At 44.4% G+C, this 21,952-nt stretch overlaps 1 protein-coding gene across 5 annotated transcripts in view; it reads right to left on the bottom strand.

Annotated features, from left to right (window-relative positions):
• Window positions 1-10,845: 10,845 nt before the first annotated feature.
• LOC149342368 (adenylate cyclase type 5-like) overlaps window positions 10,846-21,952 on the bottom strand; it is a 236,149-nt gene continuing 225,042 nt past the window's right edge. For all 5 annotated transcript variants that reach the window (XM_089544648.1, XM_089544649.1, XM_089544647.1 and 2 more), the window contains one exon: window positions 10,846-20,554. In XM_089544648.1, the coding sequence (XP_089400774.1) occupies window positions 20,405-20,554 (150 nt within the window). In that variant the 3' untranslated portion in view covers window positions 10,846-20,404. The remainder of the gene's footprint in view (window positions 20,555-21,952) is intronic.

Below are 21,952 nucleotides of genomic sequence, written 5' to 3'. Positions count from 1 at the left end.
TTAGTCCAAATGGATCATACGCGTCGTTGTGCACGCTGAATACACGCAGCTGCGCCGTCAGCTGTCCCGCGCTGTGCGCACTCCAGCTTCAACGTCTTGCCGCGTGCCCGAGGGGCGACCAACATCTTTGTCGAGTTTTACCTGACCCAAGAGACCGGTCAAAGTACGGGTAGCCCGTTACACCATAGCCTTCACGCAGTATAGGTTTTTCACCATGCTTCATGAGTGGCACGTCATCCTGGCATGTGGTACACGACCTCATGACTTCCTACATTCCACAGCCTCTCTCAGATCGTCCCGCCTTATTCAGCCCTGCCCGCCCACTTGGTCCCGATTGACCGGCGCCTCTCTCCTCTTTCGACCTTGGGTCGTGAGGGCACGGACCCTTTCTGTATGCAGTCGAGTCTTGATCATCCCAACACGAAGGAGCCTGATAACTTGTTAGAAACAATAAGAGTTCGGACAAAGGGCAGCACGAACGAAAAAAGGGTCTAATTCGCTGCGTTGCGCAGGTAACCGCAATGGAAAGTCGTCAGCTCGCTATGGGCATTTTTCATGCGTGTGTGGCCGTTCAGCTGTGATGACTGCTAAAGGTGGTAGTGGTGGTGGTGGTGGTGAAAACGTCGTTTAGAAATGGTGGCAGGGAGAGCGGTCCTCACAAGCGGGGTCCTCAGTCCAGGAATAGCTTCTGCGATCCTGCTATCTGCTATCCGCTGCTGATGACCCAGGCTAGAAGACAGAGCAGCTTCCCATGAGGAAGTAGTGATGTGGGTACATGTGGTTGCCGGACATGGGAGGGGGGAAGGGGCACTCCCGCGTGTAGTAGTATAGAGTGGATTGGGCGCTGTCGCATGAAGAGAAGCGAGAGGGGTACTGTGAAGGAAGAAAGTAAATATTTTCAGTCGCCTCCGACGCGCACCGTCATCATGTCGGGTGGTACTCGGCCGCCAAAATTCCTTTCACCCGCTACTATAGCAACTCCTGGGCCTGACGAAATACCTAATTCATTTTTACATCGTTATGCTGAGATGGTTTCGCACTTTCTGGCTATCATCTTTCGTGCTTCTCTTTTGTCTTCAAGTCTACCACCCGATTGGAGGGTGGCCCGTGTCGTTCCCATACACAAAACAGGTGATGCCGCATTGTTTAATAATTACCGTCCCATATCGTTGACCTCTTCATGCTGCAAACTTCTTGAACATATCGTAGCCAATTACATTAAAACATTTCTCGATGACAACAACAAATTATCGGCTTTCCAGCATGGTTTTCGCAAAGGCTTTTCTACGGTCACCCAACTTACATCCATAATTCACAATTTCGCTCAAGTTCTGGACAATTCCGGCCAAACAGATGTCATATTTCTAGATTTTAAGAAAGCTTTTGATTTAGTTCCGCACAATAAACTTATCCATAAACTTGAAACTGTAGGTCTTCCTTCTTGTATTGTTAATTGGGTTGCGGCTTATTTATCTAACCGATTTCAATATGTTAGTATCGATGGTCATTGTTCTAACAAACTTCCAGTCACTTCTGGTGTCCCGCAGGGCAGTGTCCTTGGGCCATTACTGTTTCTTATCTATATTAATGACATTACTAACATCATCTCTGATCCTGTTCAAATTAGGTTGTTTGCCGAAGATTGTGTTTTGTTTAATGAAGTTAAAGTTCCAGGCGACCAGGTTTTACTTAATCATAACCTACAGAATGTTAGTGAATGGTGCGTTAAATGGGGGATGGAACTAAACGCTGACAAGAGAGTATTTATGCGGATCACTAATAAAGGAAACAGTCATTCCTTTTCATATAATCTTCCCACTCGGCACCTTTCAGAAGTCAAAGAATACAAGTACCTAGGAGTAACACTAACAAATAATCTTAGTTGGAATAAACATATTGAAACCGTATGCTCTTCTTCGTTTCGCAATCTCTGTTTTCTTAGGCACAAGTTAAAACAAGCTCCCCCTAACGTTAAGCAATTGGCATATTACACCATGATTAGACCAAAACTTGAGTATGCATGCACTGTTTGGGATCCTCACACAAAGACTAACATTAATGCCCTTGAAAGAATTCAGCGCAAAGCAGTTCGGTTTATATTTTCTAAATATCGCACCACTGACTCACCATCTGCTCTGTTGCTTCAACATAATATACAGTCCCTTGAAACGCGGCGTAGAATACTAAGGTTAAGATTTCTCCTTCTATTGAAAACTAACAAACTGTCAATGGCCCCCGATTTGTATCTCCAACCGATAACGTCCAGGTCAACCAGAAACAGGCACACTGAATCGTTAAAACCTTACTTTGCCAGAACTAACATATTCAAATTCTCTTTTTTTCCCCGCACCATTAACGAGTGGAATCAGTTACCACCATCATCAACAGTTGACATTGATGCCATTGAACAGGCCGTTTATTGATTTTTTTTTCTTTGTACTTTTTGTTTTGTGCTTTTTTGTATTGTGTTCATTGTGCCCCTCCTGCCAGGGCCCTTCACTGGGCCTGCAGTATGTCCAAAATAAATAAATAAATAAATAAAAAAAAATTGAGGGGACACTTAAGGTCTGCCTTAAGGGTATGGCGCGATAGCTGTATGGGTCAATGTCCGTATATGCAGAATTGCTCATTCTCTACTTAACATTCGTAGATCCTTGGGTGTCCTCGTAAAACGCCTGGCGCAGTGGTGCTGCCGTTAAGCGATGCGCCAATGCTCTTCGATGGCAGGCGCTGCCACCGGTGGGGCTTGTGCGACCCACGTTGTTCTTGCTGAACAGCTACTGGCGACCAATCATTAATTTAACTGTCACCTTCCATGGGGCGCAGTTTGCACACCATGCGGTGTTGCGATGATGCCACAAGGTTACGACCTAGGTGGCCCACCTGCCTCCTAGGTTGCATCTCTGGGGATTTTTTCGAGGATTTTTCGCTCATGGTCAACGACGCCGGATTTTCTGCGACACGAGCTCCTTAACGCTGCAGCATTAATAAATTCAGCGGACGTATAACCTTGGGGTAGTGACAAATTCCGTAGCAGCTAGGGTGCGAAATGCTTACGCCAGCCTGATCGCTTTGAGGTGTTTGTTGCGTTTATACCGCTACATTTACAGCAGCGTCACGGGTAAGCCCTAGTGAGATGTTCGCTAAAAGAGTTGTAAACTTGTTGTAGCCAGCTAATGCTGCCAGTAGTGTAGGGTGGGCCTGCGTCACTCACTGTCACTGATGCATCCAATACGGCAGGTGTCCGCCGTGACAGGCGCCGCGGGGAAAACGGGCGAGAGATAGTACACAAAGAGGGGATACTGGTCTGAGGGATGGTATGGCACCTGGTGGGTGCCGTCAAATGCTCTTGATGTCACTCGTGATGTCGCTGTAGTTGGAGCAATCGCTTGGCACGTTGCATTTGCTTTCTCTCTCCACCTTTTCTCTTCGCAATCCGCGTTACGCCGACATCGCCGCCGCGGGCAACCGGGGAACGAGGAACATTGAGGACCACACCATTCATTCTTTTGTTTGCAGTTGAATTAGATTATAGCGCTTTTTGGGTATTGCTGGGAAAGTGGGTTCCTGACCAATTCAGGTGCGCTGGTTCAGGATCGATGAGTTCGTGTCCGGACTAGCGAGCGCAAGAGCGCTGCAAAAATGACTACAACATATCTATTTCGCATATTACTGTGTTAGCAGTATATAGTCTTTCGGCGCAAGCACGTTGCCTGCCTGGCTGCTGCCTGCCTGAATGGCTGCCTGCCTGGCTGCCCTCTTCATCACCGGCAAGATGGGAGGCTTTGTCCCCTACTGGAGGGAATCAGGACCGGTATAGACCAGAGCACCAAAAAATGGACAACGACGTTTTGAAAGCTCCCTACGCCATCTGTTGAACGCGGAGAGAAGCATAACTTCCGGGCTGCCAAGCAAGGCGACACGACACAGGGCACATACGAGGGCCCATACGATCTTCATAAAAATGGCTACACAGGTGGATATATTAACCGCCGCGGTGGCTCAGTGATTATGATTCTCAGCTGCTGACCCGAAAGATTCGAGTTTGATCCTAGGCGCGACGGTCGCATTTCGATGTAGGCGAAATGCTAGAGACCCGTGTCCTGAGTGATGTCACTGCACGTTAAAGAACCCCAGGTGGTCGAAATTACCCGAGGCCCTCCACTACGGCATCTCTCATGGCCCGGGAGACCAGTGTACTGTGCGATGTCACAGCACGTTAGAGAACCCCAGGTGGTCTGTATTACCCAAAGCCCTCCACTACGGCATCTCTCATAGCCTTAGTCGCTCTGGGACGTTAAACCCCATAAGAACATGAAACCAAAACACGTGGCTTTATTCAATGCGTTTCCCGCCGTGAGGCCTGGAAGACAGGAAGGCCAGTCATCACCTAACCAACGAAACGCACCCGTATTGTGCTTCCTTACGTGAAGGGTCCCAGCGAAGCACTGGCACGCATTCTACGCAAGCACGAGATCTGCGTGGCTCACAAACCCAACCCAACCACGGCCCAAAGACCGCGTCCCCAAAGAGAAACATCCGGGAGTTATCTACAAAAGTCCATGCTCTGAGTGCCCGGCCTCATACATTGGCAAGGCAAAAAACATATTTATGTTTTTGTCGCTGATTTCAGAGACAGGCAACGCAAAAATGACGTTCGGTCAACGAACTCAGAAAGCAACCCCTTTCCCGAGCACTGCGAGCACACCGACCACAATTACACGTTCGAAATGAACGTGTCGGCCGTGGAACGTAATTCGTTCAAGAGGCATCACGTGGAGTCATATGGTACGTCCGGCTCACAAAGGCGGCGGTGAAAAGGACTCCAGGAACGCCCCCTCCACGTTTAATGGCCTTCGATCGCCACATGATAACAAGGGAAAGCGAAGGCCGCCAGTCATCCCTGTAAAAGGGACCGAGTTGCTTCCGAAAAGTTAGGTTGAAAATAAATTATCGGCTGATATGAGTATTTCTCAACTTTTAAGCAAACCAACGCTGTAGCTTCGGGCTGCACGTCTTTCTTGTGTACCCGCGAAGCAGCGTAGTTATAATAGGCACAGGGTTTCGTTCGGACGGTGTTGTGGTTACTACAGTGGGCAGCTACGCGCGAGCCGAGGGCCCCGCGACCAGCCGTCACCACACGCACAGTGGCGGCGCGCTCAACCTCTGCAGGCAGGAGAGTAGAAGAGCTGCTCGCAGCTAGGAAACATTCCTCTAGGTTAAAAAGGAAGACGTGTTATTCACGCCGTACTCCAGCGACACGACACACACTCGCAGTCATATCTCACTGAATGCTAAACGTATTTGCGATGGCCACGCAGTAAAACCGACAGTTTCAAACTCAGTATACTTACTCGTGCGTACGTATTTGGTTCGTAATTCTCTCTGTAAACCACAGCAGTCCATGTTTGACAGAGGTCAGCATTTTTAATGATGCATACTGAACACTCCACAGCTGCAGAGCTCTCGACACATGTCGTGCACAACGCACACAGCGCTAAACAACCAAGCTGCTCCTTTTCCTGTGGTATAGTTACCGCATCCGTATAGACCATGCTGTGATGCCCAGATGTTGTTTCAAGCAAGAAAACGAATGCCGTCGAAAGTTAAGCTCATTGTTTGGAGGCATCGGATGACGTACGGCAGCATGTATACGAATTCCCCGCACTCCTCCAACGTAGTGAGGAAAAGCCTGAACATCATCGCGGTTTTAATCGGTTGAAGAAGGAGGGAATGCATCCCTCCTTCCCACAAGCGAAGGGAAGACGTCGCCCCTTTTGCCGCCGCGTCGTCGCCCCTTGGTTGACTATTTTCTGCGAACAAGAGGTTCCCGATCGCAACTTTGTGTTAATATTTGTCCGACAGCAAGTAGCGCATTTATTGAAGAAAAAATTGCATTTAAAATTTTTCCGACCACTCGGGTCAAAGTTGTAATGTCTACGCGAAAAAGACTTCCGTGATCACCATTACGAAGTTAATGGTGGTTCAGCCTAGCCTCAGGGATCTGCTTAAACAACTGCGTCGACGCACGACGTTTAATTTCGAAACGGCCGGGGATGGCGACGGCTGTACAGGAGCCCACAAAAATTTTCGGACCATGAAAATAACGAAAGAGCTGAATTTCCTTGCACTTTGGAGACGCAGACAGGCATTCAGGGGTACAGTGTATAAGGTCGAGTACAGATGTTCAAGCCACACCATTCAGTTCGTGGCTACAAGCTTAGACTGTCCAACAATTAGCCTTTCTTGTGATATTCGTGTTCCGAAACTGTGGCACCTGCATGTACATCATCATCATCAGCCTGACTACGCCCACTGTAGGGCAAAGGCACCTCCCATGTGTATCCAATTAATCATGCATGTCCTTTGCCAGTTGCGGTCACCGCATCCCCGCAAACTTCTTAATCTCATCCGCCCACGTAAGTTTCTGCCGCCCCCTGCTACGCTTCCCTTCTCTTGGAATCCACTCCGTTACACCTAAGGACCAGCGGTTATCTTGCCCTCGCTATAGAAAAGGCCGGAAGATACGTACAGGGTCGGTCAAAAGTTCCCAGGCCACAGGATCTGCTTTTGAGCAGTATAATCAGACAGTATTACGACACCCGCGGAGCTCGAAATATCTGTAAAGGGTACAAGAAGTGTACTTCTAAACTCTGACTACTTTGATATAGCTTCATCGGCATCTGAAGGGCCAGGATATACCAAAGAAAAGCAAGCCCTGTGGCCTGGGAACTTTTGATCAATCCTGTACTTTGTTTTCCGGCCTTTTCTATAGCTCATAAAATCTCCGTTTTCAGTTATATATATATATACAGGCTTGCTTCAGTTCTCGCTCAGAGTTTGACAGCTGCCCCTGTAAAAGGTCGGGCGCACGTGGAGTGGGGCGACAAACTCCATGACGTACACCTCGACGGGTCATAGCGGTTAGAGGCATCCTGCGCAGCGCACGCTGGACAGCGAGAAGACAACTGGCGATAAGCCAACCCACGCAACACCGAAATGTTACAGCAGTGTTACTTGTGTGTTTGAGTCAAAGGTTAATGAATTGTTCCTTTTTAAACGTTTCTGAAACGTCAGACATAGATGATGGATAACCTTGCTCTCTTTTTAATTAAACGGTCGGATGAGTGGGGAGTGGGAGGTGACGAACTCCATGACGTACGCCTCAACGGGTCAAACGGTTACAGGCAACATGTGCATGCAGGGCATGCTGGACAAAGACAACTAAGCCAACCCAAGTAAAACCGAAACATTAAAAACATGTTCCTGCTTTGTTTTGGCCAAACGTTAATGAATTGTTCTTAATTACCTTTTTTTCAGCGCTTCTGAAACGTTTGAAATAAATACTGGATAACCTTGCCCTATAATTATTAAACATTCGAATAACATAAATGCGATTTTTTCTAATATGGCTGAGTAACCATGCAAGAGCTTCAGGCCCGCCATTCGCGAAGGTACACAACTTATAGGGCTACTGCACCACTTTTTGAGAACTCTGTGTTATTCAAGGATTCAAATCTATATAGACTATAGGTAAAGCATGCAGAGCTTTTTTTTTTTTTGCTATGGTATTGAAAATGGTGACTTAATCGACAATTAAATTTCAGGCTTCTCCTCACAGCACCGGAGGAGTGGGGAGAAGCTCAGTGTGACGTCAAGGATGGTAAGATTTAAAATTTCCGCCGTCAACTAAACCCTGCCGAGCGTCACTGGGTGGTGCCAAACAACGCTCAGCAGGTTTTGCCTTGAATAGCGTTGGCTTTCTTCCTTCTAATCAAGCGTTTTTGTGTTAGAAATGTATCGGTACCATACATGTCATCATGCCCCCCCCCCCCCTCGCCTCGTGCTGTGTGCTGAGAAGCTTGACAGCAGTCCCGATTTCAATTGATGATTACGTCGATACTTCAAATGCTACCCCGAAAGGGCTTCGCATTGTAACTGGTCGAACTGGTTTAAGGAACAATTTCCCAGTTGATTCCAGTTGGTTTCCAGTTGGCTGCAACTGGAACTCAGCTGAAAGCCACTGGAAACAACTGGAATCAACTGAGAAACTGTTTCTTAAACCAGTTTGACCAGTTACGATTTTCGCCTGGAACACATTCGATCCCTTTTTACTCGCCGAATTCTAAAACTTCTGCAGTTTCCCTTTAACCAACGCTTTGCAAGGACCAACAATGAGGGCGACACTTGAATTCTGCAGTACACCACAATCAATACAAGCTACTCGCTCACCTCCGAATGGATACCATGGAGGCAAGCTTAAGTCATGCAGTTATATAGTTTGTAATATACAGCTCAGGAGGTGTAGTCTGCGTCACCCTTGCATAGAGCACTCGAGCAGTCTGCACCATGCTGTCAAAAGTGAAATTAGACAGGAGTTAGAAAGGATGGTTTGCGGGCAAATTGCTTGTGCCCACTTTACTTGGAGGTTCATGTGGCCTTATATTTCCGCGCAAGTGTAGCCTTTATAAGCTAGGCGCTACGACAAGGTGCCGACCTTTATGCAGGGGAGGACACCGCTTGAGCGCTCTACGCAAGTGTGACACAGACTGTACGTACTTTTCTTCTGTCTAAATTTGTTGCAGACTCCCGGCAGGTACAGTCACCTCTTTCTCAATGTAGTTAAGCCACAAAACAAAAGAGGCAAATGTTCTCAAATTGAGTTTATGCTAAAGCAATGTACTTAACTGCATTTGACTTCGTGGCTTTCTGTATCTGTGCAGGCTGTTTGAATTTTGCTTCTTTTCAAGACCTCCCCGCTGGGTGACTTGAATTTATGGTGAGCCCCAGCACTGTGCACAGATACCATGATTATGTTTTTAGTTCGCCTATTTTCTTGCCTGTGCTCTCACTCCTGGCCAGTGTGGTCTTATCTGCTTCCGATTTCTGGTTAGCCATTCCAGGCGCACCAAGCTGTGCTTTATGTTCACCTAATATTTTTCACTTCTGCAGGCTGCTGAACAGAGCTAGATTTGACTTCACCCATGTTATCATTTTTTGGCATCTTCCTTGCAAGAGGACTGATTTCGGAGACACCTAGCGAGCTCTTCTCTGCCAGCTACATCAGGGCAACTTGCTCATCAAAGCACACATTGCTGACAAGGCCCGGGGCCGAAACGTTGGTCACTGCTCAACACTTTCTCACCATCCAAATGCTTAACACTTCAATGTCAACCAAACCAGCGAACCTAACTCTTCCGTGGCTGCTAGCATTAATTTCCTGGTCGCTTTCTTTTGTGTATGTATTTGTACTGGATTCAATAAGCAAAGCAGCGACTGAAAAGCATGTTTTGTTTTCACACTTCGCATACGCATTTACGGCTCATGAATGCAGCCTTTCATCCCTTGTAATGTGGGCTTATTGTAACCGTCATTGCAAACCACCTTTGAGTTCTGTATTAAGCGCGTTTTTTAAGAAAAATGAACTCTCTAACATTTCTAAAGCCTTAGAGGATTTAGAGGCAGCAGTAAGAACCGTCTTCAAATGCGTAAAACAATCCAGGCACCAATTCTGAATAAAGAAAGGAACATCTAAAAAAATTCTCTAAGATTTCTACATAAGTTTTCAAGCTATCTACAAGCATAGCGTTAGCACAGCTAAAGAAGGGCTTGTAAACGTCTAAATCTAAAAACTGCTCAGGTGAAACTTCATTTAGATGTCAAGTTTTCTACAGCTTTCTGCAAGTTTGGTAGAGCAATGAAGCTTACAAAAATTTATAATGCCAAAACTACCCAAGATATTTCAGCGAAACCTTGTATTTAAACATTAAATGAACTTCCAAATAAGTACACCAAATTTGATTACTCGGCCCACAAAATAAAAATTTCACCGTCAAACACTGCACCCCTGCTAAACATTGCAAAAACAACTTATCAACAATCACATTGCTGTTTTTTTCATGCTTCACATCACCTAAACCTACCTTGACGACAAAGTTATCATTCAATTGTTGAAACCAAAAGAGCTCGAGAAAAGAAATTCAGTTAGAAATTATTTAGTGATCTTAGGGGATACCACTTGACGATCCATGCATACTAACGTGTTATGCATCATCACAAACAAAACATGCAAACAAAACTTTGGTGTCTGTACTCCTTTAAGTTGCAGCAGGCAACAAACAAAAGCCGCCATTATGGTATAAAATGAACTAGGTATGTCATACCAGTAGTCATATTCTTGCTTTTCATGATGTATGCTTGAGAATACACACATAAACATGAAAGTGCATCCCATAAAGAAGAAAGGAATAACTAAGTATGTGGCATGTCACTGTATGCGATGGAGTTGGGCTTGTCTGGTGCCTGGATGTCTAGACACTGTTTTTTTATCCTGACTTCATAATAATGTCTTATCTGCCTTGCAGTTTGGCATAGGTTTATCCCTCTGGCTTGTCTTGCATCTCTTAAAGTTTGGCAAGTTGTCACTGTTGTTTTAGTGCTCTTGCATTTGGACCCAGTGTGAGCATTACGTTGTCAAGCATGCATGATTTTAATTTTGTGTTGTTCTTATCCTCACTGTTTGCTGTAACAAGGTACTGTAAGCAATACTGCCCTTTATTTTGCTTATGCTTTTTCCTTTGACAAGTTGTGATAGAGAAATGTAAAGGGTTGGATACACGTTGTCACTCAAGAAGGCACTAGTAGTAAGTTATCACTTGTATCACATTATTCCTTTGAGTTCATGACTGTTTGTAGTAAAGTATGCCCACCATCTAATGATCTGTGCATAGTATAGTTATAAAGGGGAGTGGCAGTATATATCGAACTGAGAAACGAGCATTAAGCCACATGTGTTTGTTCTTCAACAGCAAAAGCAGCCCATAAATCAAGGAAACTACACACAAATCACATTCAACATTGTTTATATGCATCTTAAGAGTAACAGAAGCATCTCCGACACAGGCCTGAAGAAGTCGGTCATATTAAGTGCAAGAAGAGAGTGAAATGACACGTCTTGAAAGAAGCACAAGTTCTTAAACATCTTATGTACATAGAGTGTGATTGATGCTTGTAACCTCACACAGTAAGCGATAAAATCTGTTATGAAGAAAACGACAAGCAAAACCTTAGGTGTCAAAGCAATGAGGTTCTGCGCAGAGGGCAACTACAAACAACAGATGATGTATGTAAGCCAATACACCACCTATGACTATGTGTACATGAAAGTGTGAGTAAGTGCAAATAATTTAGCTCTGGGGAAATTGTTTGGCACAAGAATGAGATGCTTAACTATGTATGCCAACCACCTGCATTTAACACGCTAAGAAAATAGTGATCAGTTCAACCTGCTGCAACATATTCATGAAACTGGGTGCCTTACAGTTCTTGAGATAACAAAGAGTGCAAACTTTTAAAATAGTCATGACAAACTGTATGTGCCAATATAACTTTACAATACCTTCCTCTATAAGCAATCATAAACTTCCAGCTATGTTAGCGCTCTATGCAAAGGAAGGGCCAAATTAATGTAGCCTTTTCAACTGTTCACACGCATAATCACATCAAGAACATTAACCCAGAGATTACTTTTCTGTGGCAGTCTTCAGGAAGAATACATGTGAACCTCTTACAGGCTTCGTCCACTCCCCCACCAAGGAAGGACCAAGCTTCTTTTACAGGACAGTGATTTTTACAGTGATGAAAGCTCAAAATCTCTTGTCCTAGTGTGTGTTTAGCATCTTCTTTTCATTAAATGATTGACTGAAACAGCTACTGAATTCAAGAGACTATTGAACAAACATGGTCATACTGAAGAGCACTTATGAAATTGTAGACTAAAAATTTTAATCAATGTACTCGACTATAAAACAAATGGCATGTAGTGCAACTTTCTTGAGTTTAGTGCTATTCAATCTGATCTTTAAGAAAAAAACAGGCCATGACATTAATGCTTGACTTGAGCACCAAGAGCATGATGGAACCCAACAAGCCTACACACCAGCAGCTAGCATCACTGAATGGCACCAATGCAAGCTTGTATGATCACTGTTCACATGTTTTTTGTGAGCAATGAAGAAACTAAGGGGTTGAACACCTACCGAGTCAAGTGCACCACACTTTTTCATTTAGTTTTCTGAAACTACACCTTATTAAGAAGATGCCGTTATCCCCTGTTTCACTGACAGTGTCAATATACTAGATGTTATTCTCAAGCATAATGAATGAAAGATGTCATTATTCGATTCACATGATATGAAACTGTAACAACACAGCATGAGCCATCCTGCATTTAAAGCTTGGTCCGCATTACATACAATGCAATACCCTGACTGCGATTACAAAAAGAACAAAGCTCCCAAGTTGAAAGAATGCACAAGTAGCAAAAAAGTATTTGTACTTGGTGCTATAAATCAGTTAAAATCAAAACATATTGTGGAAAGTTGGCATTGTTGCAGTGAGGTTCAACAATCAGGCTGTATAAAAACGGAAGCAGAAATCAGAGGCAGTTAACATGAGGAAAGTGCTCTTGGTCAGTGGAGGTGACCATTTATGCAGGACACAGGACCCGATAGCAGCACGCAGGTCCTTAAAGGGACAGTGAGGAGAGCTCTATTAATATATTTTTTAAAGCAAAATCCGATAGTTCGGCATTTCATGGCTTTGTTGCCACTTGGCCGGCAGCGAAAGACGCATTTATTTCTAAGAAATTTGGATTCAAAGTTGAAAAAGTTTTTCCCGCCGCACTGATTCAAACTTGGGATTCTCTTATGACGACACAGGACTAAGTGACGTGAAACATGACGTGCACATGACGTAACGCAGACTCCGTGACTTCTGACGGCCAATAGTGCGGCCTGGCAGCAGCCGAAAAGAAAGCTACCGCCGGCTGCACGTTGAAGGCATCTATCGGCTATTGCGGCCGTCGCTACCGTCGCTTCGTTTACGTTTGCACGGGCCTTTTGCCAGCGTTACGATGGATCTCGTTCTCGAAGTCCTCAACGAAGTTCTCGCAAATAGACACCTTTAGCATACCTTGTACCTTGTTAGCGTTAGCGGAATACCGGGAGCCCGCCTACTGCTGGTGAGCAGACGCTGATTGGTACCGATGCTGCAGGCGCACGCGCAGCTGTCGGGTACGTGGCACCATCTGGCGACGTTAAGGAGATTTGCGCAAGCACTGGCTGCGACTCAGTGATTCGTGACTTCTCATGTCCTAGCGTCGTTGGTTCCAGCAACACTGCTTTGTCCTATGACCTCATCACGCTTGTACTTGCGAGTTTGGCCTGTGGCGGCGATACCTGTATTTTGGTTCTTGCTCTTTTCTACGTTACAAGAGCTTTGTTGTCAGTATGAGTGGCGTTTTTGTAATCTGGAGTTGGTATTCTGTCGATGCAAGCCAACTTCAATTTCTCTTCAGTGTCCCTTTAAAGCTGAACATTCACACGAGTATAAAAAAAATATAAAGCTCAGCAAAACAAGACATGATGCAAGACATGATAAGTGTGTCCACTTCACCTAATTATTTAAATGAGACCAATTTAGTTACACTTGATGGTTCATTCAGTAACTGCGTGGCAAATGTAAATTTGTAGACTTGTGATGATTACCTAAATGAAGCTCTGTGAAAAAGGTGTTGCCTGTTTCTCTTTCTAAGCAAGAATAGAAGCCCAGCAAAATTCTAAGCAATATGAGGTGACAAAGTATTTATGTGCCATGACTGCTGTAATCACAACCCCAAACTCAGATACTATATATGACCTGTACAGTATATCTTCATGCTGGACTTCGCATCTGCAAGTGATGCTATGCAGTAGCTTTTAAATTTGGAAACCTTTCTTTTTGCTGTCACATTTCATAAATTCATCTCATAACTTCCAGGTTAGCATCTCAAACATGAACAAAAATACTAGAAGCCTGACTGCTCTCCATTAAAGGGATACCGAGGACAAGTTCACTTAATTTTTTCACTTAGTAGAAATAATTTGCAAGGTTCGCTGCAGCAATGCTATGCTTATGCTAGCTCAGCAGCAGAAGATGCAATTACTGCAGAGAAAATTTGAATTGAAAACTTAAGCATATATACCAGAGTGTAATGTGGGATTCAACAACAGTTGTTTGTGGAGGCGAATATAACAGTGTTTATTCACCACTACAGTAAAAGCTCATTAATTTGAATCAAGGGACTGGAAAAATTATCTGCAATGCAAATGACCTGAAAATTAAATTATCGAATGACCCTGAAAAAATTGTCACGAAGTGCTTGCATTTTGGTAAACTTATCTGGTGAAAGACTAAGCCACATTTGCCCGATTTTGAGAAGAGAGCAGCGCGGCAACGACTGTTTTTCAAGTTTCCATCGATGCTTTATTGTTTACATACTATTGGGAGAACCGAAGCAGAACTGCTCCAAAATCGTAAGAGCCTCTCGTGTCCTACACAATGTGGCGCAGCGGAGCTCTATCACTACTGCATCACACCCATTATAAGCGGCACCATTACGTGTGAGGAGACTTCAATGCACAAACAATGAACGGCCCGTTATGAGCATGCAGTTTTGGCGCAATGGAAGAACAGAACTACGTGGACGGAAGCAAAGGACACGACTCAGTGGCGCCAAACCAATGAGAAAAAAAAAGGGGGGGCGTAGAAGACACCAGTGACGTGCCAGCGTTCGAAACAGCACTCAGCTGAGTTAGGTTCTCTGGCCAATTCTGGCTTGTCAAGCTGCCGTCGGTGCAGGCTGGTGCGAGGCTCAGAAAAGTGAAACCCAGACTAAGAGGTCCGCCTACTCTCGGAAACGGCGCCGTCATTCGTCGTCATGCCTGCCGTCATACACATGTCAGAGGTGCGCGAGCGGCTATGCAGCATGGAACTCTGGTATTGGGTGGAGCTACTTCAACCATTTCTTGCCGCGCCGGTAATACTTGGATGTGGCCTCCTTCCGGGAGCCCGTATAAATTAACCGGGGCAAGACCCGTAGCATCTGAATAAGCGAGTGTCCAACGCCACAGAACTACATAGGCATTGGTCAGGACTGAGCCGGCAGGTCGAATTATCCAAATTTCCAATTTAATGAAAGATGAACTAATGAGCTTTTTACTTGTTTTGGTAAGGTACATGTCACATCCTTATGCTGCCACTCATGATGGAGAATTGCACCTGCTTCAATCTCCTTTCCCCTTGCTTCCTCACAATCCTTTGTGTCATTCCAAAAAACACTGGCACTGCATTAACCGGATCCCGTGCTCCCAACAGCTGCTGCTGTAAAATGCAACTTTTTCCCACCACTCAATTCAAACTCGTGATGTCAATGGTGAAAAGGACTCCGCGATCACCATTCAGAAGTGAATTATGGCGTAGCCTGGCATTGTAGGTCTGCAACTAAACTACTGCATCGATGTCACTGCGGTCTCGTGAAAACAGCAACCAGCGGCGATACCTGTACTTTGTTTGTTGGCCTCTTCTAGCTTATAAAAGCTTCATTGTCATAAAAATTAGCCTTTTTGCATTAGACCCCCGTAATCTATTGATACAGGCACTTGCTTAACCTTTTGAACAATGTCCGTTTAATTTAAAACAAAATGAGGGAAATGATTCATACCGAGAAAACACAACCGCTAGAAAAACAGTTGTTGGTGTTCACATACTGCCTTTAGTTACTTTCATATCTGCATGAACACTGCACTGAGACAACCTGCATAAGATACAATAGCAAGCCAGCTGTCATAAAAGAAGCAGGAATCGAAGTAGAAACTGCACTGCACTACACAACCAATGACCCATCACTGATCAGCAAAGCAGGCAGCTCTGCAAACCTGTTCATTAGTGGCATCTTTACTACGACTAGAACGACTGGGCAGATCTATACAAAGTGATTCCAAGTTAAGCAAGTGATCAATGCTGACTAGAAAAAGGGGAAGTGATGAGAACGCATGCGTATAAAACAAGTGATCAATTTAGGCCTAAATCACATGCAATAGCACTGACCACACAGGAGAACACAAGAGACAAGCGGACTGTACAGAAGAGCTTTCACAATGGTCCATTCCAGCATGAAGAAACAGCCACTACATCAGTCTCCTAGTAACGTTTGTGTTGGGACAGAAAGAGAAGTAGAACAAGTTTTGTAGACAGCACAACAGCATGAGATGAATGAACTCATTTACACTGACTGGCAAGTGTTCAGGGCGGTGATGTGCAACGTCAGTAGAGTGCTTGCAGTCACGAGTGATTTTTTTTTTTTACATAATGGTAAGTTTCAAGAGCACTGCTGAACTACGGCATATACACGGTCGTATAGTACAGAAGCATGAACTCCATCAACACTGTTTGATAGTCTGAACATGTGCAGTAATGTTGCATTACTGATGAAAATGCTCTTGACAAAGGGCACCGATGCCCAAGTATGCACCACCTCTGAAAGGGTTTAAAAAATACGTAAAACTACTTTCAAGCTAAAACTTCGATAAAACTCCAACAGTAACCACAAGTAAATAAAAATGCAGTGTTTATGCACACATACATCATCCATACATGCACACTCCTACACATAAAATAACGCATCCAAGTTGGGTCTTGAAAGCAATACATAACTTAATCCTTGTGCCAGAACACAAAATAACCCAATCCTTGCACCTTATCATGAATGTTTCAAGACAGTCAGGTGACATGAGTATAAAGTCTTATAAGGAGATGGCAAAGGACATTCATAATCAACAAACTTAATCTGTGGAAAAAAAAAAAAAAAAGTTACCACATTAAATATCAGTATACCATAGTCTTGTTTCTATAATCAGTGCGAAAAATGCAATCCTGGTGAAAATGGTGCTCCCTGCATGAGGCAACTTATTTTGTGCATAAAACTATGATGACTGGTAACGATTCGTGGCAATCTTACAGCAGCATTACACTAAATGCCGCAACCCTATGGCCAAGAGGCCAGGTAGCTTGGCTGCAGGGCAGCAATCAGCGGCATGTATATACCGCGAATCACGTCTCATACATTTGTTTTAGCCAAGATGAAAGTGACGATACAAAAGCTAGCTAGACAGCGTGAGACTTTCACTGTACCAACGCTGGCACACCTTGTGTGTGTAAAAACGCACATTTCAGGCAGCCTTTAGCTTTTGATCTGCTTTCAAGTGCCCTTTTGAGCATGTATTAACGCACACAGTACAAGGGCTGCACTGAAAAAGAAGCACACACTATGGTAGCTGCTTCTGTGTCCTCCTAAAAGTTATTTTCTTGATGGTATTCGGCTAGGTAATGAAGCCTACGCAGTCTTTTCTTCATTACACTTCCTTTAAATCTTCACGTAAACTGTCAATACGAGCATGCAAAATGCAATGACTTCATTGGATTAGAAGAGGAATGCAGATTAACTACAGAGGATAAGCAGCGCGAAATGGCTTGAGCTAGACCTGAAGCTGCGGCAAAAATATAATCAATAATGAAACAGCGAGTCAAGATGCAGACAAGTCACGTTAAATCAGAGGCTTCTACATGATATCTCTAAAAAAGCTGGCATACTGTATGCATAATTATTCATGCTTTCATGAAACTCCAGCTATAATTACGTGAATTTTTCAAGCCTACAGAGAGGAGCAACTCATATTCCCCAAAATTCCGTTTGACTCTTCTATCTCATTTAGTGCAAACAAATTGTCCAGGAAAAGTCTGATATTTTTGTTGCATTATTCAATGCACAAAAAAATGTCACTCAGCAGCTTTCTTACTTGCATGCCTCTTTTCCATCAAGAATAAAAATGCAAGTCAATTTCTTACAGCAAACCTCCACTAACTTCAAGTTGTAACAATGGACAAAAACTTTCAAGATAAGCAGAGTTTTCAGTAGGCACCAAAATTTTCTGGGTGTTGACTGTGCATAGTAAAATTTTAAGCCTTCCAACTAGCTTTATTTTGCAATGCAAACTGCACAAAGGAAACTGAACACTAAATTAGTCAGCGACCAATTTTTTGGACTCGGTGGGACCCAGAAATAGTCTGAATTATCGAGCTGCCTAAAAAATCTGTAAACTTCAAGGAAATGACTTTTCTGTGAAAAACCAGCTTTAAAAATCATGAACATTGCCAGTTGCCATGTTCCGTTTACAAGCAATAATTTTAGGTTGTATCTGAGCCAGAGTCGTGCTTTTGTCATGTTCCACACCCTGTCAAGCCATGATGCCAGACAGTGCTACGCGGCTGTAGGTGGCGCCATGGAAGAATGCTCGCGCCATGCGAAGCATGGGCAATGGCAATCACGCAGACCAACAGAGTGAACCCACGTGAAGGAGAGAGCACAGGCAAGTGCCTCCGAACAACACCCCCCACCCCCCAACCCCCTCCCCCACCATCATCCCCGCACTGTGGGCTCCATCATCTAAGTGGATGCTGCTGCTGTGCAGTTTTCAATGCGATTGCGCGCTCTTCTATGTAAACCACCTCGACAGCAACAATGAACGCACCATTAACTGGTGTGGCAACAATGCACGGCAAATAGCCAAGGCTATCCAAGCCCGTCAGTCCAACTGACTGTTTAAATTCACATCCCTTCTTTCTCTCTGGCTAAAGTTATTTTAGATCTGCCTGGCCATCGCATCACTGCGAAACAGGCTCTATTGTTGCCTCACATCTCCAGGGCAAATTCTGCAAGTTTTGTGGCTGGCAGCAAAGGCAGCGATGCTGGCACGGAAATCATGAAAAGTAAATGAAGCAAAGGGCGCATTGTGCAGCCCACTAGCACAGAATTGCTCATTACTAGGGGTGTGCGAATATTCGAAATTTTCGAATATAATCCGAATATTATAGTTTTAGTATTCGTATTCGATTCAAAATCCAAGTATTCGTGTTGTTTCGAATATTCGACACGACGCGAATATTCGTATCTAGCCGAATATTCTATTGCGAGCACCGGCGCTCATTTCGGTTCGCAAGTCCTATCGACAGAGACATAACAACATGGCGGCACCCAGAGCAATGCGTAACGTTGGACGATGCAGTAGCTGACTGCACTGGTGAGCTTCTTTGTGGCTATACCTGCGAAGCTGGTATAGTCAGAGCTGTGCACGAAATACCTCGCAGTAGGAGCCAGTTCAGTGCCAACTGAGAGGACATTTTCTGTGGCTGTAAAAGTTGTTTCAGCTAGAAGGGAACTACTTCTGCCTGACCATGTGGAGCAGCCGGTTTTCCTTCACGACAACCTTTTATGTTCATCGCAGCTACGCGCTTTTGTGCTTATGGCAAGCTAGCCTTGATCAATGCTGTGTACTAGCCATCTTCTCTGATATTTCCACTCTTCTAAGAACAATTTTCGAGACTTTGATACTTTTTGTGCAGCCACACACATCTTTTGTGCTCATTTCATCACTGATAGTTGAACTGTGATGTTCTTGGGTGGTTAAATGCGTCTGTCCTTTATTATTCGATATTCGATTCGATATTCGGAATCAAGTATTCGTATTCGATTCGTATTCGAAAAATCTGATATTCGCACACCACTACTCATTACATCAAAGCAAGGCCCACAGGCCATGCAAATTGCTTGCTGGCAGCCCTCTTCTAAATTCTCATAGGCCAGGCTTTGAGATATCTTAAATTTTGTTTCAAAATCGTGTCATGATGTGCAATGACAAACATACAGCATCCACTTCAGCTAATTTTGTGACATGAAAAACTAGCTTCAAGCGCAAATTCAAGTTAATGAAGGTTTGCTGCAATTAGCTTCCAATCATATCAACTCTATCATAAGCTGAAGATGACAGTTAAAAACTGCAGGACAGAGAGAAAAGAAAAAACGTATTGAACTGTTCGCATTGGTTTCTATCATAAGCTGTTTCAGTTGCCTGAACAATACACATGAGGAAGGTTTGCAACTGACATCAAACTGCAAAGAACTTCAAAGTAAACTGCGCACATGTAGACTAATAAAAAAAAAGGCCACTCACACCTCATTCTTTTCCCTCTTCAAGCATCGCTTTTCTCACACTGCTCTCGCAAGGTTGGCACTCAAAGGCCACTGTACATTGGTCCTTTCAACAATGAGAAAACCCCAGAAAATAAAAACTACTTTTTCACTAACATGTTCCTCTCGACAAAGTACAAACAAAAACTTTCACTGCCAAGATTCAACACCATAACAAAATCAGGCTGTGCACATGCCAACAAAGAGGTATGTCATAAAAAGTGGAATGTAAACATTAACAGAGGGGCACTACACCACTACTTAGAGCTGCGATGCTTCACTAGCAATATTTCGTCGCTAGACCACATCATAAGCTCTTAATCACGGGCTCATCTGGCACTATTCAGCAGTGTCTGATGTGACAATTGCAATGGTCTCACAGTTAGTGGTACTATTTACACACGCACTTGCACTCGTGCACACACACACATACGCACACACACACAGCTATGCACAAGAGCCTTCTGGCATGCTTTCAAGTCTTTGGACCAAATAGGTGTGTTAGAGCTGGTTTCCAGAGTCGACCGCCGGCTTCCGCCTGCCCGTCAGGAAATAGGTGAGCATATCCCCTTTGCCTTTGACGGTGATGTAACCGCGGCATTCCAGTGGATACCCCAGAGGCTCCAGAATGCTGTAAACTTCCTGGGTCACCTGTGTGAAGCAAACAGGGTACATATGAGAAACGGGTTCTCAGGTCCTCTAGTGTTAATTCATAATTCACCATTCACCAGCAAACACCGATGAGTCATTGAGGTAACAGAGCAAATGACAGATTTCTACACGTCCTCCTACATGGATGAGTTCGCAGTGCGGCTATAACATGGCAGTGATTTTGCGAAAATCGCCAATAGCTGAAGCCACATAGTGGCATAATGATCGTGGTAAATGCAGCAAGACCATTACATTAGTTACCAAGGGAAGGCAAAGAGATTAGGTGGAGTGCTCTGAACTTGACAACACCGCCAACATGGCCCTGCCTAACACATGCCAGTGGTGAAATTATGGCTACTGCAACATCCAAGCCCACAGCTGATTTCAAGTGATGCATGAGTCCTATGTACCTGATCACATGTATATGAATGAAAAGAAAGACAAAAGAGGCTGGTCTCACTCAGATGCACAACTGTTAATTGCAGCACAATATTTTAAGTGCCATGTGACACTTACTTTGCCTGGTGCCAAATGGCAGCAACTCTACTGTAATCATTTGCCCCAACCAAGAACTCAACAAAGGTGCTAAGTACTCGACTGCGGAAATGTGATAGAGAGCTGGATTTATCAAGCCACCGAAAAACAGGTGGTCTCGGGCTGGAAGTGCTCAGAAGTCCAAATTTCAAAACATGTAAAGTACTCCACAGTTCACATAGCATAAAAGCAGCCATTTGTGTCCAAGATGTGCTCAAGAAATTTTTGAAAATGAGCAATACGCCTAAGTGGGGAGGTGGCTTTCAAATAAAAAAAAATGACCAAAAATTCGGCTTTCTAAAAATGTAAATATGTATTAGTATGACTTGCTTTCTATGTTGTCACAAAGTTTCTTAGCGCATACCTACCAGGAAGTACTAAAAAAAAGACACTACTTTACTAACCGCAGTTGTGCATGCTATGTATTCTTGAAAGGATTAAAAAACTGGTGATTTCTGAACCAAGGTATCTTTGCAGCGCAGCGACCAATCGGCGCCGTCTTGAGCTCAGTGGAAAGCTTGTTTCCTCAACTTCAAATCTGGAACCCCACCTCGACTCCATCCACAGAAGAAGTGATATAAAAAATTGGCTGGGGCTTAGCTAAGGTTAAGCCTGGATATCTCGAAGCGAAAAGCTGCGGTGATCCGCGATAAACACGCGCTTGCGGCGAGCGTCAAACGATGACACATAGCGCACGGCAGCGTGCGCCTGTTCTATGGGCAAGTGCGCCTTATATATACGCCTCCTTTGAAATGCGCACTGCGCACGGGTGCGGCGAAAGGTCAAACAGTGGCGAGGAGGAGAAGCGGCGGCGCACATGCGCAGTAGCCTGCGCCGTGCGTGACGTCACTCGTGCTCCGACAT

The sequence above is a fragment of the Amblyomma mixtum genome, chromosome 5 (assembly GCF_055824585.1).
Source record: "Amblyomma mixtum isolate Tamu chromosome 5, ASM5582458v1, whole genome shotgun sequence".
Taxonomy (NCBI): Eukaryota; Metazoa; Arthropoda; class Arachnida; order Ixodida; family Ixodidae; genus Amblyomma; species Amblyomma mixtum.
Note: the sequence above shows the minus strand (reverse complement) of the source record. Positions and strands in the feature narration are given on the sequence as shown.